The sequence below is a fragment of the Acomys russatus genome, chromosome 27, assembly GCF_903995435.1.
Source record: "Acomys russatus chromosome 27, mAcoRus1.1, whole genome shotgun sequence".
Lineage (NCBI taxonomy): Eukaryota > Metazoa > Chordata > Mammalia > Rodentia > Muridae > Acomys > Acomys russatus.
The window spans coordinates 26,562,596-26,580,194 of record NC_067163.1 but is presented as its reverse complement, the minus strand read 5'-3'; the positions used below and the strand labels follow the sequence as shown (position 1 = coordinate 26,580,194).

At 43.5% G+C, this 17,599-nt stretch overlaps 1 protein-coding gene across 2 annotated transcripts in view; it reads left to right on the top strand.

Moving 5' to 3' along the window:
• Dlc1 (DLC1 Rho GTPase activating protein) overlaps positions 1–17,599 on the top strand; it is a 164,713-nt gene that overhangs the window by 105,834 nt on the left and 41,280 nt on the right. Inside the window, exon 1 of one of the 2 annotated variants that reach the window (XM_051170073.1) lies at positions 15,493–15,876. The exons of the other annotated variant lie outside the window; for it this stretch is intronic. Within the exon in view, the coding sequence (XP_051026030.1) occupies positions 15,840–15,876 (37 nt within the window). The 5' untranslated portion in view covers positions 15,493–15,839. Of the gene's footprint in view, positions 1–15,492; positions 15,877–17,599 lie in introns of those variants that run through there. 2 annotated transcript variants of the gene reach the window in all.

Sequence of the window (17,599 nt, the reverse complement as noted above, 5' to 3'; positions counted from 1 at the left end):
TCTCTCTCTCTCTCTCTCTCTCTCTCTCTCTCTCTCTCTCTCTCTCACACACACACACACACACACACACACACACACACACTGGGTAGTGTTGATTTTATGGGCAATCCAACATCCTTCAGAGACAAATGGCTAATTTAATACTGGCTGTGAGCTGACAGATCTTGAGAGAGATGCCTATTATAGCCTTGGAAAATGTTATTTAAATAAGCGATGTACTTACCAGCAGAAGGAAAGGCTCCATTCTGGATCTTGAGAGTAATTCACTTAGGCAAGTCTTTCCAAAACCAAGTGCAAACAAAAGCCCTGATGACCCCTGGGGACTATGATCAGATAAGGGCTTTCATCTCCAAATTACCAGCTTTCTGCCAGCCCTGGCTTGAGAAGGGGAGGACACTACAGCTTATATCCCTTCCCTTTCTAGTACAAATAGTCTTCCATCCAGTTGTCAGACTGTCTTAGTTAGGGTTTCTATTGTTACAGTGAAACACTATGATTAAAAAGCAAGTTGGGGAGCAAAGGGTTTATATGGCTTACGTTTTCATCATTGGAGGAAGTCAGGACAGGAACTCAAACCCAGCAGGAACCTGGAAGCAGGAGCTGATGAAGAGACCATGGAGGGGTGCTGCTTACTGGCTTGCTTCCCATGGCTTGCTCAGCCTGCTTTCTTATAGAACCCAGAACCACCAGCCCAGGGATGGCACCACCCACTATGAGCTCAGCCCTCCCCATTGATCCTTAATTGAGAAAATGCCTTATAGATGGATGTCATGGAGGCATTTTCTCAACTGAGGCTCCTTCCTCTCTGATGACTCTATCTTGTGTCACATTGACACACAAAGCCAGCCGGTATACACAGACCATTCAGGTAGACACGACCATGGTCACTCTAAAGATAAGGAAAACAGTAACCACCTATAGCAAAGACCTTGAAAAATATTCACCAATTGAAGTGGAGGCTGTCTCTGACTCTTTTGGCTACCTTTGGGACCCTTTCCCTCCAACTGGGTTGCCTTGTCCAGTTTTGATATGAGGGTATGTGCCTAGTCTTCTTGTAACTTGTTGTGCTGTGGTTGGTGGATATCCTGGGGGGGGGGCTGCACTTTTCTGAAGGGAAACAGAGGGGGAGTGCATCTGGGGGAGAGGGGAGGTGAGGAAGAGGGGAGGTGGAGGAGAGGAAATGGAGGAAGTAGGGTGAGCAGAAGCTGCAGTCAGGATGTGATACATGTGAGAATTCAAAGCAAAACAAAACCCCACTTCATCAGGCTTATGCTTGGCCTGGAGTGTGGTGGATATACCGTTATAAAGCCAGAAGGAGAGCCCAGGCAGGTAGGGGCTGGGGTAATAGATAAAGGGAGAAAAAAAATACTGTCTTTTCTAAATGACCATGGCGTTGTCTTAGTAAAGGGCTGGCAACAATGAAGTTGAATCAGGTCACCATTTGTTCTTAAGAAAGAAATAGTTTCTGAGGAAATTTTGGGGGAAAGGACTAAGGGGATTGTTAATGCTGAGAACATAGTGTGGTTCAGTCACTGGGATCTTGGGGACATGGACAGGATACCCTAAGAGTCACCTGCAGTGTGAGAGAGCAGCCCTGAGGAAGAGCTTGATTCTAGGGTGGGATTGGAAGCCAGAATCTCTGAAAGAGGACCAAGTTACACCCCAGATAAGCAAGCCTTCTCTATTGGGATTCTGTTGGGAGATTTCCAGTTAGTGTCACAAAAATAGCATCACCTCAGTCCTCCCCAGGTAGGTGATGGTTGTCAAGGAAATGCCTAGAAGATTGACAAGGGATAGCATGATACTTCAGTTGAGATCTTGAGAGGAAGAATGCCTATGTTTTCAAACATGTGCATTCTCTCTCTCTCTCTCTCTCTCTCTCTCTCTCTCTCTCTCTCTCTCTCTCTCTCTCTCTCTCTCACGATTTGGTTGTCAGTGTTCTTCCTACAGGCCCTGCTTATCTGTGTCTCCACAGTATGTGAGCGTGCACAGCCAGATGCAAGCCATAGCCTTGCTTGCAGAAGACAAGCTTCATCACGCACTAAATTTCCAGATAGAGGCCCCATAACTCCGGATTGGCTAATCAAATTCACATGATCAGCATCAGTCATAGGCTTGGGGATCCAGATGAAAGAACTTCCCATTTGTGTCTGTTTATAAACGTAGTCTACTGTCTCCTATTGTTCCTCTACTGAGTCCTAGGGCCAGTCAAGTACGTATGATATCTGCTTATCTGAAGATCTGAGATTGTTGTAGAAGTAATGAAAGTCCCTGATAGAGAATAATCTTAGTCCCAAAGCTGTTAGTGTGGAGAATAGAGGGAAAATTATGTCCACGGGTGCTCTTTTAGGGGAACTGCCAGGCATTTCTCTGTCGTTCTTCAGTTTTCTGTTGGAGATCCATTTAGGTCACTTAGACTAGAGCCCTCCTTTTTGAGGAGCTCAACAGTGTCATCTGTGGAGGAATCTAACTTATGCAACTGGTACATCCAGCTCCACACACAGAAGAAGAGAAGTGTAACAATTGGGGTCCGCCTGGTTTGTTTTGAACACTTTTTGGAGGATGCTGATGGATGCTTTTTACATTATCTTGCCCACCATAGACCAATCACCCCCTAAAGAAAAACTACAATTTTCAGCATCTCTTCCTAAATTCCATGCAGAGTCTGTTACACTGTTCAGAAACAGACCTATCTTAAGTGTCAAGTCCAAAGCCACCCAAAATGTTCTAAGGACTCTAAAGAAAAGTTCCTGTTTGCTCTCCTCTCTGGTTCTTTATGCTGAGAAGCACAGTAAAATTTCAAAAAACCTGTTTTGGACTTCCTTTCCCTACTTTTAACATCTTTATAGCGTAATCAATAATAATAGCAACAATTTAAAAAAAGCAATGGAATCAAATTAAATACAGAATTCCCATGGGTCAAAGGGAAAGAGAAGAGTCTACAGCTAGCACCAGCATTGGAGAATGCAGTCCTCTTTACAAAACAAGTTACTGTGATTACTACTCTTATCATCATTCATAATATTAGATTAACAATATAAAAAGGAGAAAATGTGAAAGACTTGAGTTTTTTTCTTAAAGATGTATTTAAGAAGAGAGCATTAGACCACGTTATAGATGGTTGTGAGCCACCATGCGGTTGCTGGGAAATGAACTCAAGACCTCTGGAAGAGCAGTCAGTGCTCTTTGCTCTTAACCTTTGAGCCATCTCTCCAGCCTCCAAAGATTTATTTACTTATTATTTATATAGTATTCTGTCCACATGTGTGTCTGCATTCCAGAAGAGGGCACCAGACCTCATTAGAGATGGTTTCTGGGAATTGAACTTGGGACCTTTGGAAGAACAGACAGTGCTCTTAGATATTAACAGTCATTACTTTTAGCACTTCTAGTCTGCTAGTTCCAAGACTTTCTTTTTTGTAATGTATATGGATGTTTTGCCTGCATGTATGTCTGTTCACTGGGTGTGTGCAGTGGTGTCCACAAAGGCCAGAAGAGGATGTCAGATCCTGGAACTGGAGAGACAGATAGTGTAAACTTCCGTGTCAGTCCTGGGAATTGAACCTGGGACCTCTGCAAGAGCAGACTCTTACCTGCTGAGACATCTTTCCAGCTCACAGTTCCAAAACTCTTTAATAATAACACTATAATAGAGTAGAACTAGAAATGATTTTTTAAAAGTCTTTTAAAGACATTAAATAGAGGATAGAGAGTTTTCTAAAATTATTATTTTATATTCTTTTTTTCTATTGATTTTTCAGCTTTTCCTTCTTAAAGTTTATTTATTCTCTTGTTCTTTTTCCAACCTCTTTGATTACTTAATTTTTTTTGTTTTGTTTTGTTTTGTTTTTTTATTTTTTGAGACAGTGTTTCTCTGTGTAGCCTTGGCTGTCCTAGACTCACTGTAGACCAGGCTGGCCTCAAACTCACAGTGATCCACCTGCCTCTGCCTCCCGAGTGCTAGGATTAAAATTACTTAATTTTTCACCATATCTTTTTGGCTACTAGAAGCAACCCCATTTCCATATTTCATCAAATATCATCTTTCATCATAAGATACAAGTTTGATGCTCACTATCCTTTCGTATTTAAGTGTTTCTGTTTGAGAGCTTCTCCAATCATTAGTTATTTAATAGTGATTCAAATGATAAAGCATGTATCATTACACTTTTATTGATTCTAATTTTGGCTCATTTTGTCAGATAATATAGCTGTTGTATGTTATTTATCATTGCAATAACTAGCTCAATATAGTGGCTTAAAGCAATATTGGTTATTACTCTTTTGCTAGTGGAGTGTTGACAGGACACAGCTAGCCCCTTTTTTCCAGGGTCTAATACTTTAGAGTTCTCCAGAGAAACAAAACCAATAGGATGGATGGTTGAAGGAATGGATAGAGAAAGAGAGATGACTGAGTGATAGACAGACAGACAGACAGACAAACAGGAATTTAACACAGGGATGGCTGACTCCCTACAGCAGCTGAGAAGTCTCATAATACACCAGCAACAAGCTAGGCAATCAGATACGCCTAATCCAAACTCAAAAGTCTCAGAACTAAGGGAACCAGTGGTGTAATTGTCCCTCAAAGGCTAAAGACAGAAGCCATGGGCTGCTGGTGCAAATCTCAGAATCTCAAACCCAGAGACCCTGGAGTTCTGTTGCAAAAAGGCAAAGGTGATTTTCCTGCTCCAGGAGAGAGCAAAACTGCACTCATTCAGTCTTTTTGTTTTGTCACTGCAGTCACCTGATTAGATAGTAGGATCAGCCCATTGTTCCAAATGTCATCTTTTCCCAAAGTAATGTCATAAACATGCGGAGAAATGACCAGCCATCTGGTCAGCCCCTAACCCAATTGAGTAAACTGCTCAACTTACATATGTCAGGGCTCTCAGGTAGCCTGAGTATAATGGTATCTGGGATTGGGGTCTTTCAAACTTCCCCATTCACATGTGTCCAGGCCCAAAATGATGAACCCCAACAGCTGGAGGCTGAAGAATCTAGAGCTTTCTGGAATTTCTGTGACCTTCCCATTTGATCTATCCACAGCAGGTCCATGGGGCTACTATACTTACTATGTAGTAGTGGGAACTCCAGAGTCATTACATCAAGATATTTGCTAAACTACCTTGGAAGTAAAAGTTCATTGATGGTCACAAAAAGGATCCGGGGTCTGTCTGTTGATGAATTTCCAAAGGGTTTGTGGACTGTTTGTTGTTGATACAATTTTGCCTCTTTGAACATTGTCAGGATTAGCTTTATAACTTGCTTTGTAGTCTACACTTACTATTATTTCCTTTTATTTGTTCCTAATATTGCACAATCCGGAATTAATCAAAATTGATTGAGGCTATGTTTCTAATCGATATATATTCTGACTGATAGGCACAAATGGATGCATGTCATCATGAAAACATTATTAGTTATTTTATCTGCTCAAGCTATCTAGAACTGTATGAAATCTCCTAGCACTGTGATAGTTACCCATTTCTCCTAATTCAGCTAAATTCTGCTCTGTGAAATTTGGGGCTATTTTATTACGAGCACGCAGATTCAGCAATGTTTTATTATCTTGCATAACAAGCTTAGTAGTGGTTTATACTAACTCTCCACTGCTTACAAACAGTGCTTAAAGCTCTTTATTTCTGACATGTATATGGCTACCGTAATTTTTTTCCTTAGTGTACAACCTTGATGTATCTTCTTCAGGATATCTTTTGCTGTAACTCAAGTAAATGATATATCGCTAGACTTTTATTTTTATTGTTACTGAAAATTCAGATATCTGGAGAATTCAGTTATAAGATATAGTTGATTTTTCAAATTGATTCTATTTATTTACTTATTATTGCTTTTGCTATAGTCACTTTGTTAACCCATCAAAATGATGGCAAGAAAATAACAAGAAAGTAGCTGTTTGTTCAGCAATAGAATATAAGCACAAATGAAGCACAATCTAGTTCTTTCTTTATTGACCAATTCTCAAATGTCAGTCTTTCACAGTTCTTGAGTCCTGTCACCAGGTCTCCTTTTAAAAATGGATAATTTGCTGCCTTGCAGTTTCCCAAAATGCAGCTTAATCCAGCTTAATTCAACTGAAACAGTAAGAGATAATTAAGGGAGTTAGTTACGCATGAAGAGCCAAGATGTGGGCCTGCTATAGCCCCACTCTCCTGTTGACTATTAAAGTAAGTTAATGACCCGGATCTGTGGAGGGGTTTCCAGCAACAACATTGTAAGGGCCAACATGCTACAGCGATCAGCTAAGGCAGTACTGTTCATTATCTTTCATGGAACTGCCCTGCCTACCTCACAGCATCTTTATTGTAGGACCAGTCTATCATGGAGAACGACCAGCAGAGTGTAAATCAAGGGAATGTAAAACACCTTTACAGCAGAAACAAACACAAAAGGGTTCCCCTTCATGTGTTTAGACTTTTGGTAGGCAGTTTTATTTTATAGGTAGTCCAGAGGCCATCTGAATACTGATTTTGAAAGTGAAAGTTTCAGAGCAAAAATATAATAAAATTGTACTTTAAATAAGGTGACAGAGAATATGCTTGAAATTATTAGCGTTATATTTGGTTACCAAAAAAATCCATAAATATACTAGGACTCATTTTTATAAGGCATATATGAATATACCTGTTCTCTTAGCACTTATGAAAATTTTGAAAATCAGAAAGTTTCTCAAACTGGCCATGGTGTGCACACCTTTAATCTCAGTACTCAGGAGGCAGAGGGTGGCAGATTCTTGTGAGTTCAAGGCCAGCCTGGTGTACAAAGTGAGTCCAGGATAGCCAAGGCTATACAAAGAAACCCTGTCTCAAAAAACCAAAATAAAAAAACCTCAGAACGTTTCTCAAAAATATAATGCCCCTAGTTCTTGGACTTATTCCTTGTCTCCTAATAGCTGTTTAGTATGAAGGCTTCACTTTATGCAGCCACTTGTATTAGTTACTTCTGTGATAAACCACCACCACTAAAAGCAACTTAGAGAAGAAAAATGTGTCTGGATTTAGTGGGGGAGGGGGAGGCATGGCAGTAGCAAGCCAGAGCAGAGAGCCAAGATATCACATCTCCAACTACAAAATGGAAGCAGGAACAGCAGCTGGAACAAAACCCACCTCCAGTGAGGCCCTTCCCACAGCAAGGCACCATCTTCCCACATAGTGCCATTGACTGGGGACCAAAATTTCAGATAACTGAGGGCGTTTCCTTTTTAAATCACCACAGCATCTAAATGCAAGGATAGTAAAATAAACTGGGCCTAGGAGCGCAGACCTAGAATCCCAGCTAATTTGGAAACTGAGGCAGGAGGGTCACAAGGCTAGCCTGAGCAAAACTTTTAAGTAGTCACAAAACAGAAGGTCAAAAAAGGATCAAGACTGTGGTTTGATAGTGCAGCACGTTCTTCAAAATGTAAATCCTAGGCATAATGCCTAGTATCACAAATGTAAAAAAAAAAAAAAAAGGAAATTAAAAAGACAGATACAAAAAACCTTTGAACCGCTTTTGAAATCATGAATGTATAATTTAAATTAAGTGAAATTGTAAACTTTATTTTATAAGCTGATTTCGTGTCTTAGCATTTCCTATATCAAACCATATAAACTACCTAAGGAAAATTCCTAGTGAATAATAAAAAGAAACAATAAGTCATATCTTTGGGGGGTTTTGCAGCATTTTTTTAAGGAAAGACTAAAAAAATTCAAAAATCAACAAATATAAAGGCCAGGTGACAAACTACCAAAAATAAATGACAAGTGGGCCAGTTTAATCCCAGCACTCAGGAGACAGACAGGTGGATCTCTGAATTCTAGGCTATCCTGGTCTACAGAGTGAATCTAGGCCAGGTAAGCCAAGGCTAAATAGTAAGACCCTGTGTCAAAAATAACACAATAATAGAGGCAAATGGCTAATATACACTTAATACTTCTAAATCAGTAAAAGATTAGTGAGTAAAGAACTTGCTGTACAACCATAAAGACTGAGTTCAAATCCCCAGCACCACCACACACACACACACACACACACACACAAACACACACACATACACACACACACACACACACATACACACACACACACACACACACAAAGCCGGATGTGGTGCAATGTTTAGCAGCTCACCAATTCAGCAAGAGTAGCTGGCAGCTGGCTTCGGAGATCTTTCTGTCTTTGCCTCCCAATGCTAACACACTTCCTCCAACAAGGTCACACCTACTCCAATAAGGCCACACCTACTCTAACACGGCCACACCTCTTAATAGTGCCACTACCTAGAAGCCTATGGGGCCGTTTTCATTCAAATCACCACATATACTCAATATATATGCATATGTACTTGTTGAAGAACTTGAAGACACTCAGGCATCATGAGCTAGGCACAAAGGAACAAATATTGTATTATTCCTTTTATCATTTATATGAAGTATGAGGAACAGTCATATTCAACAACATTAGAATGGTTGCTATCAGAAGCTAGAAAAGGATAATCAAAGTTAACATAAAATAGGAACAGAATTTCAGGTTGGGAAAAAGAAAAATTCTAAAGATAGAAAGTGGTGCTGGCCACGTAACAATGAAGATATTAACTCACCACTGAGGAGTGGTTATGTTGGCAAATTGTGTGTTATGTATATTTAATGTAATACAAGTTTAATATTCAAAGAAATGTGAAGAATGGGGAAGCATTTCTTTTTGCTTATCACCTTAATGATAGCAATTGAAGTTATTATTCAAGAAACAAATACATTCAAACTCTGTGAAAAATGCCAAAAATATTTCTGGAAGACAGTGTAGAAATGCAGATGATAATATATAGGTAGGTAGGTAGAAGATAGGTAGATAAATGATAGATAGGTAGAAGAGAGAGAGAGAGAGAGAGAGAGAGAGAGAGAGAGAGAGAGAGAGAGAGAAGATGCCCAGTATCATTTGACCTCTAATTCAAAGTAAATGAATTTACCTATAAGATTATTGTAGGACAGCCTGAGCTGCAGGAGGCCCAGTCTTAATAATGAAGCACAGATATACATAATGAAATAGTAATTAAGTACATATATACATAATGAAACAATATATGCTGTGATCTAAATTTTGTCTGATTAGGAGCCTAGGCATGTAGATAGAATAGACCTACAATATTTTTCAGTAATCTTACATTGTTTGATTACCAAGCTTCAGTTTTTTTCTTTACACTTTCACATATATTCTTAATGCTTCACAATGAACATTTTAATCCACATTTTGAAACAAAGATGAACTACCACTTGCTTCTAAAATGACGTAGCCCATCCCCAGAAGTTGGGGAATTGTGTGCTACAAGCTCAAAAAGAACTAAAATCAGAGAGTGCTCACAGAATGGGACATTCAAAGCCTGCAATTAACTCGGCTAATTCAGTTGGTAAGCAGCCTAGTTGCTCACATGAAGATTGCAGTTATTGTTTGCCACTTTCTTGATTTTTGTATTGCCAGAGGCCACATGAAAGAAACAGACTCATCTTGGCAAGAATCAAATGAAATTGGGGGTGTGGCAGAGGCAGGAGCCCATGTGTCACTGTTGAGTTCTCATCTCTGCCCTTGTTAACAGTGAGGCCTTAGGCTAAGCTGCAGCTGAGCCTTTGGATAAACTAGACTTTCAAATAAATTCTACTGTAAATATGCTAAGTATCCCAGGAAAGCCTGCTCACTGAAGTATTAGATCCAGATCAAGAATTCAGAGCGCCCAGACCTTCCATTGAGTGAGCATATCCCCCCAACCCCCCACCCCGACCCCATGACTCCACTTAGGAGAGGAGCCCAAGTTCAAGAGCCATTTTGCTCAATGTAGTGAGAGCATGCTTTTGGTTTGTTTGTTTTGCTTTGTTTCACATGAAAAGAAGGCTAAAGATACAGCTCAAGAGCTGGGTGTTTGCCTGGCTTGTCTAGGTTCAATCTCTACTCTCTTGGTGAGAAGAGAAGAATAAAGAAGGAGGAGGAAGAGGTGGACGAGGAGGAGGAGAAGAAGATGAAGATGAGGAAGAAGAAGAAGAAGAAGAAGAAGAAGAAGAAGAAGAAGAAGAAGAAGAAGAAGAAGAAGAAGAAGAAGAAAGGGAAAAAAGGGAATCCAACTGGTCTCTGCAAGTTTATCTGTCTCTACTTCTCCCCCAGGAAACTAGCCCCACCCCCGCCCCAGATCCCCTCTTGACGGTCACCTTTGTTTCACATTACCTTTCTTTGGCTTTAATAAATGCTTGTTTGAATGATAAATGTGACATCCTAGGATGGGTCTTAGTTTGGTTTAAGTGATTATCCAAAAAAATAGATTTATGTCATTTGTGAAAGAAAAGAGTCTCTCTGTACCCCTTACTAATAACCTAAAGATGTTTCCGGAAGAATAAGTTAGCCTTCCTCCTACTCTGAATGCAAATTGTCCAAAAGTTATAACATCAGATATCGCTGAATAAGGTAGCTACTCCTGGGAACGCTTGAAAAGCAGAAACGTTTTCGCTGCCTGGCTCCTTTCTTCCTCTCCCCTTTCTATCCTACTGCTTCAGCATGTGGGTTTTGAAAACATCTGAAAAAACTAAATATCAGTTAGGGGAAGTCAAGAAGATCCCAAACTGGGGTCACTGAAGCTAAAAACTAAATGAGTATTTCAGGACAGCCATTGGGTTTGAAATTGAATTATGCCCCCTAATTGAAAACCCCCTAACATTATTTTCAGTATTTTTCCTTTGTCATATGTCCTTTGAGCATTGCAAGTCAAAATTATTTTCTTCAGTCATTTCACAATGTTCCATTGAGCGCAAATTACATTACAACATTTTCCAAGCATAGAAGAGTCTTCTAGTCCTGAGGGAGGCAAAGAAATTTCCAGAGATTATTTGGCTTCTATTACTAGACCAGAGGTTTAAACTCATTGCCCCAGGGATAAATGAAGCCCAAAGTTGAAATTGCTCGGGATGGATTCAGATTTTTTAAAAATTAGTTTCCAACATCTAAACAGTGGAAGCTTTGACACAAATATACATAAGTGTGGCTGCTGTTGTAGCTCAGTGGTGGGGAGCCTGCCTGGCATGCAGAGGCAGTTAGTTTGATTATCAGCATAGCAAAAAAAGCAAAGGAAAGGAGAAGGCGGGAAAGAGGACAGCACTCTTGACATTTCACCCAGTGCATTAGGGTTCTTCTGTTAGCACATGCCAAAGAGCAAGTACTGGGCCAGCGGGAGGGGGCGGGAGGGAGGCCTAGAATATGCTCAAGTGTCCTCTGGAGACAGAGGCACTGAACCTCCAGGAACCGGATGTATTGGTGGTCATGACCTGCCAGATGTGGGTGCTGGGAACCCAGGTCAAGTTCTCTGCAAGAACGGTACACACTCTCAGAGGCTGAATTATCTGTCTAGCCCCTGGCTGCTCTCCTTTTAGAGGGTCTCTGGGCAACCCAGTTTGCACTGTTCCACTGGGACTTGCCTCACTAGCAAGGTGCACTTAAGCCTTTCGAGTTGTGTTTCGGTTTTTAACAAGTGATAATGGGATGAAACACGAGAGGATGTCCCTCGACAGCATCTGTACTATCTAGTTTCAATCAATAAGATCGTGTAGGAATCACAAAGAAGAGCTCTCTGAGTCTGCTAGGCAATATAAGAGTTTGTTGTAAGGTTTTTTCTTCCTTTGGTAATCTCACAGTCATTAGGAAGTAATGCTTAGAGATTGCTGGGGTGCTGCCATGAATAGCCTCAGAGCTGCTGATACAGTGCACAGGCTGTTAGAAGGAATGCCTTGTTGCTAGGCATCGTGGCACATGTCAGTGATCCCAGCACTTGGGGAGGCAGAGGCAGGCAGATCTCTGTGCGTTTGAGGCCAGCCTGGTCTATATCGTGCGTTCCAGACTAGCCTACACAGAGAGACCCTGTCTCGAGAAACCAAAAAAGGAAAAAAAAACAAAAACAACAAAAAAATTTTTTATGTTTTATTATTTTTAAAACTTTGCTGCTGGGAATCAATAATTCAATGGCAACAATCTACCTCTACAAAACCTAATTTAACTTTTGGAGGGGTTTTAGTTCTTTCTTGCTGTGTGTATGTGATGGATGTGTTCATATGGGTTTCTGTGTACACACACTTCTATAACTGTCCAGAGGTCAGAGGTCAGAGGTCAGAGGTCAGTGGCAAGTGTCTTCCTCAGTTATTATCTCCCTTCCTGGAACTAGAACTCCCCAATTTGATTAGACTGGTTAATAGCCAGCAAGCTCCAGGGATTCTCCAGTCTCCTGGTGCTTTGGTTACTAACAGGCTCCCCTTTTCTGGCTTTTTCCTTGGATGCTGGGAATTCTAAGCAGGTCTTTATACTTGCAGGGAGTGATCTCGGCCACTGAACCATCTCCCCAGCTCTTCTGAAAAAGTTTTCAGAGATGTGACTGCTGGCTCAGGGATAAGCGCTCTACTGCATGGCAAAGCCTGCCTCTCAGAGTCCAGCACTTAAGACCCAAATCTCACTTAATGCAGCTCAGTGGACAAATTCAGCTTAAAGCCAGCTGCCCTAGCCAGACAAACGAAGCCCCTGATGATGAGTGGAAGGTTAAGTGAGCAGAAAGGCCTACGAGCTGGCGTTAGGGGATCCTCTTTCATCTAGTAAAACCATTGTCTGTCCACACTCTTGATGGCTTTGCGAGCCCTCCTTTCTGCCGGCTAGCAAGGGCTCCTCTTGTTCACGAAGGTTAAGGCCTAGGTTTTGTTGTGAATTGCTTTCATTTTTCTTCTGGACACTTAAAATAGGAATTTCTTGTTCAAATTTGATGTGCCATATAGTAAGACAGAAGTCTACGAAATCTCCAGCTTTCTTCTTTGTCCATGGATTCAAATCACACTGATAGAAAGCATTCAGGCCCAAGTGGCTCAGGCCCAGGATCCCAGTTACCGCAGAGGCCCAGTGGGAGAATCAGAAGTTCAGAGTCTTCCAGGGCTACGTAGTGAGTTCAAGTCCAGCCTGGGCAACTTAGTAAGAATCTTAGCCAAAAGTTTATAAAGTTCTGGGAGTGGGCGGTAGGGCAGGCAGGAGCCCATGAAATAGTTCAGTAGGTAAAGGAATTTGTCATGTGTGGTAGTTAAAGAGTTTTTTCTGGTCACCTCAACACAAGCTAGAGTTATCTGAGAAGAGGGAACCTCAACTGAGAAAGCGCCTCCATCAGATTAGCCTATATGCTAGCCTGTGAGACATGTTCTTGATTGGTGACTGGTGCCAGAGGGCCCCGGCTACTGTGGACGATGCCACTACTGGGCAGGTTAATCTTAGATTATATAATAAAGCAGGCTGAGCAAGCCACGGACAAGCCAGCAAACACCATTTATCCACGGCCTCTGCTTTAATGGCTGCTTCTATGTTCCTGACCTAGTTTCCTCTCTTGATAGAACTATAAGCTACAAAACAAAATAAACACTTTCTCCCTCCTAAGTTGGTTCTTCATCAGTGTCTTATCACAGCAACAGAGATGCAAACTCAAGACGCCATGCAAGCCTGCTGACTTGAGTTTGTCCTTCATACTCATGTAAAAGCGGAAGGGGAGAATGAACACAAAAGTTGTTCTCTGACCTCCACATAGCACCACAACATATGTGTGCACCCATACATATAGCACACATGATGATACCACACAATACTACAGCTTAATTAAAAGTAGGTGCTGGGGCTAGGGCTATTGCTTAGTGGCAGAGCACCTGACTAGCTCTCCCCTAAATTCAATATCCATGACTGCAAAAAGAAAGTATTATCATTGATCTGACAATTATGAAAGGGCATGTATGTAGGGAGCATGTACCTAAGTTGTATGCAAATCATATGTGATTCAGAACGCGGGGCTTGTGCGTTCAGAGACCTGAGTACCGGAAGAGGATGCATCCACACTTCAGAGGACAACTGCGTTTTCTTGGGCTGTTCACTGCTTCACTTCCCAGGCCCTCAACACTCCCTCGTTTCCATTAACCCCTCCACCCACCCCCCATTGCTCCCCATTATTCTATAACCTCTTGGCAGGCAGAGGCCACATGCAACCTGTAGAGCCTTTGGGCCTCCAGCATTTGCCTGCGGGAAAATGTTCTGACAACATAGATCTGCTGAATGGAGGCTGAATGCACCCTCCAAAGCGAGGAATTCTGGTAGGGTAAACTAGGGTGCCATTGGTAGAAGTGGGGAGAGCCTTGTTTGTAAGCTAGCAGGTGATTATGAAATCATTCCAGTTTGGAATAAAGGGGAATATATTTTCTATTTGTATTCAGCCCTACTTAAGCATAAACTCTGAGGGCTGGAGAGATGGCTCAGCAGGTAAGAGCACTGACTGCTCTTCCAAATGGACCTGAGTTCACCTCCTAGCACCCATATGGCAGCTCACAACTGTCTGTAACTCCTATCTGACACCTTCACACAGATAGACCTGCAGGCAAAACACCAATGAACATAAAATGAAAACAAATAATTTAAAAAAAAAAAAAGAATAAATTCTGCCCTAATTCTCCTATTGCCTGGTTTGCCCAGCAGCTCTCAACTGAGAGGCTTAATTTATTTTGCTTACTGTATAGCTTCCCTAGCAAGAAGCCAGCTACAAAAAGACAGGGATGTGGGTCCCTTTTGCTGGCTGCTGTATGCTCCATCGGAGAAACCATTTGGCTCATAGTAGATGCTCACTTGGTACCGAATGAATGAGTTTCCGTCAGTTAAGGTAACACACATAAAGCACCAACTTACGAGGGACCAACTTGCTGTGGGCTTCTAAACACCTTACCCTGATTAGATAGATTCTGTTGCTAGTTTCAAAATGGGGCTTCTTGTGATATGAGGAGCCTCCATCTAAGCTGCCTGAGAATCATCTGAGTCTTTTGTGTGGCGGGGGTGTGTGTGGCGGGAATCACCATCTGAAATTATAAATCTGCAGGCTGGGGCCAGTGCATGAGCAGTTCTAGGAGCTGTGACCATAGTCCAAATCTCAGTCAGAAATACACTGGCTCGGAGGTATGCTGGCTCTCCCCCACGTGCTGGGGAAAACTTCCATAGCAGTGTTTAACACTCACATTCCCTCTTTATTCTTGTGGGTGTCCCAAAGATCAGCTTCTTTCCTCCATTTTCTGATCAAGAGACACTGATCCATCCTTAACCTCCGCCTTGTCCCTATCATCACCACAAGTTTTTTTGTGATGCCAACCGAAATGAGAGGCTTCGCGAGCACAGAACCAACCACCCAGGAAACGACAGAGGGAAGATGAGCATGAGGCCTGGACCTCTGCACCCAGCGAACGCCTTCAGACTTTTGCCTTTACCCCAGAGGCCAGTAGTTGGCGACTCTTCGGCGCTTGCTGTCGCTGCAGCAGAAATGTAGACCCTGGGAAAACATTCCAGAAAAGGGCGGAGGAGGCGTGGGGCGGGACCTGGGCGAGCTTTGGGGCGGGGCCTAGTGCGCGGTGGGCTGAGCCAGAGCACAGCCCGGGGCCACAGCGTGGGTCCCGCCCGTGGGGGCGGGCTCAGTGGGAAGGCGCCGCAGGGAGAGCGCGCCGAGAGCAGAGCGCTATAGCGGGCGGGTGGAGGGCTGTACGCTCCTGGCTGGGCCATGTCTATGCGTCCTTGCTGCAGGAGCCTCGGCTCCCCAGCTTCATGCCCCGCTCCCTGAAAGCGCTCCCTTCGCCTTCGCAATCAAACCCCACGATTTTGCTCGAGCTGGGGCGAAGGGTAAGAAAGCTGCGAAACAGGATGTGCTGAGGACCGCGAGGGCTCGCGTCCCGGGTGCCACCGTGGGTCCCGGCGTGGGATCCCGATTACTTGGGGCAACCTCTACGTTCCCAGTGCGTTCTCACAGCCCTACGCCGACCTTGATGTGTAGAGACGAGCCGGACACCATGATCCTTACACGTAAGATGGACTTGTGCGCTGTCGGACTAGTATAGCTGGGGGCGGCTGCTGAGGGGACCGGCCGAGGAGAACTTGTCACCCAGCTCTGCCAAGTCCGTGTTATGGTTGTGTGTTTTGACACGCTTGCAGAGGAGTCGCCCCAGGCTCTGGATAGTAGTAGAACGCGTGTGTTTAAGCAACTTGGGTTAGAGTTGGGAAAGGGAGGTTTTAACATTGGGTCACGTCCTTGGCCACGTATTGCCTGGGGACTGCGGACTGGCGCCCGGGTGACTTAGGCTCATTTTATTCCTAGAAGCTGGGCTGGTGCCCCGAGTGGGGAGCAAACCCCTTTTCTACTTTTTGAGGGGTGACTGTACCGTTTCTTCTAGCTGTCCTACACCCTACAAGTTTCAAATCAGCCTTGTCTCCCTAAGATTGTATTATTTAAGGGACTGTGTAGACTTGAGCTGTACTTGGGGAAAATGTTTCCTAGGCACTGTTACAGAGTGCGGGTACCGGAGTGTTCTGAATCTTTTGTTGTCGTTTGCCTGTTTTAAACGACGTGGCTCTCTGAGCCTGGGCGAGCTAAGTCAGGGTTGCCTCTTAGTCACCCCCAACCCCCATCGCACGTGGGGTTCAGCCTGGGAAGTCAGCGCTTTCCTGCTGTGTGGGGTGGTTGGACTCGGTTCCTGAAAAGCCCCACCAGAAGCCCACACCCTTGGCGTGGGAGGACGAGTCCAAGGGCTGGGGAAAGGAAGGAAGCACGTCTACAAGCCTGAGGCTTTTTTTATATGGAGGAGACAGCATCTTGGACTAGCGCCCCTCTCTGCGCCCCTGTTCCCTCCTCCAAAGTCAGGAGCTGAGAGCCTTTGATCCTTCTTAAGAGTTGCTCCCAGAGCTGCAGCCCACCTTGTTGGTGTGGTTTTCGTCTCTCTCATTTGAGCTCATGGTCTTTGGTGCGAGCAGTGATGCCTAGGAAGTGAGTTCGGGATCAGCATCCCCACACGATGGTACTTGACCTTGGAAAGTGGCACAACCTCACTGGACTGTCCCCCAACCCAGCCTAGTAACTGTTGGCACAAGTGGAAATTGCAAGGGTCAAATAAATTAGTACACGTTAAAGTGTCTAGCAGGGTGACACAGAAGTTCACTCTGTTCCCAAATTATGCTAATAACTAGATGGAAAACCCTGCCCTAAAGTCATTAATCTGCGCAGTAGAGGAGAGAAAAACATTGCCCCATCCGGTTTTGCTTTCAATGAGGCTTTTTACAGTCAACATGGTCGCAAAAGGGTTCTTTCTGGAGAGTCAGAGGTTGTCTCAAGCTGTGGCTGGTGATTCAGAGGAATGCAGCCTTGCCATGGCCATCTAGTACCAAAAGATTCGTGGGGGTGGCATGTGTGACGCATTTGAGTAGGGGGGAAAAAACAGGCTCTGAGAGAAGGCCGAGTGCCCAGTCTCAAATTACAATTTTTTTTAACCCTGCAAAATTCTGTTTGCTGAAGGGATGAGACAAAATAACATGCCAGCGGACAGCAGCCCTCAGAATGTAAACCTATCAGCTCCAAAAGCTTGACTCGTTCTGCTTCCGTCTGGACTGCAGGCTAGTCCTCCTCGGCTGGGTAATTTGCCTGACCATAAGGGTGGAATTAATGGAGGCACCCAGTGCCTTCTTGGCAAGCAGATTGCAGCAGATGGTCAGAGGGGGGTGCCCTGCAAGGAAGCAGCCCTCTAACAGAAGAACC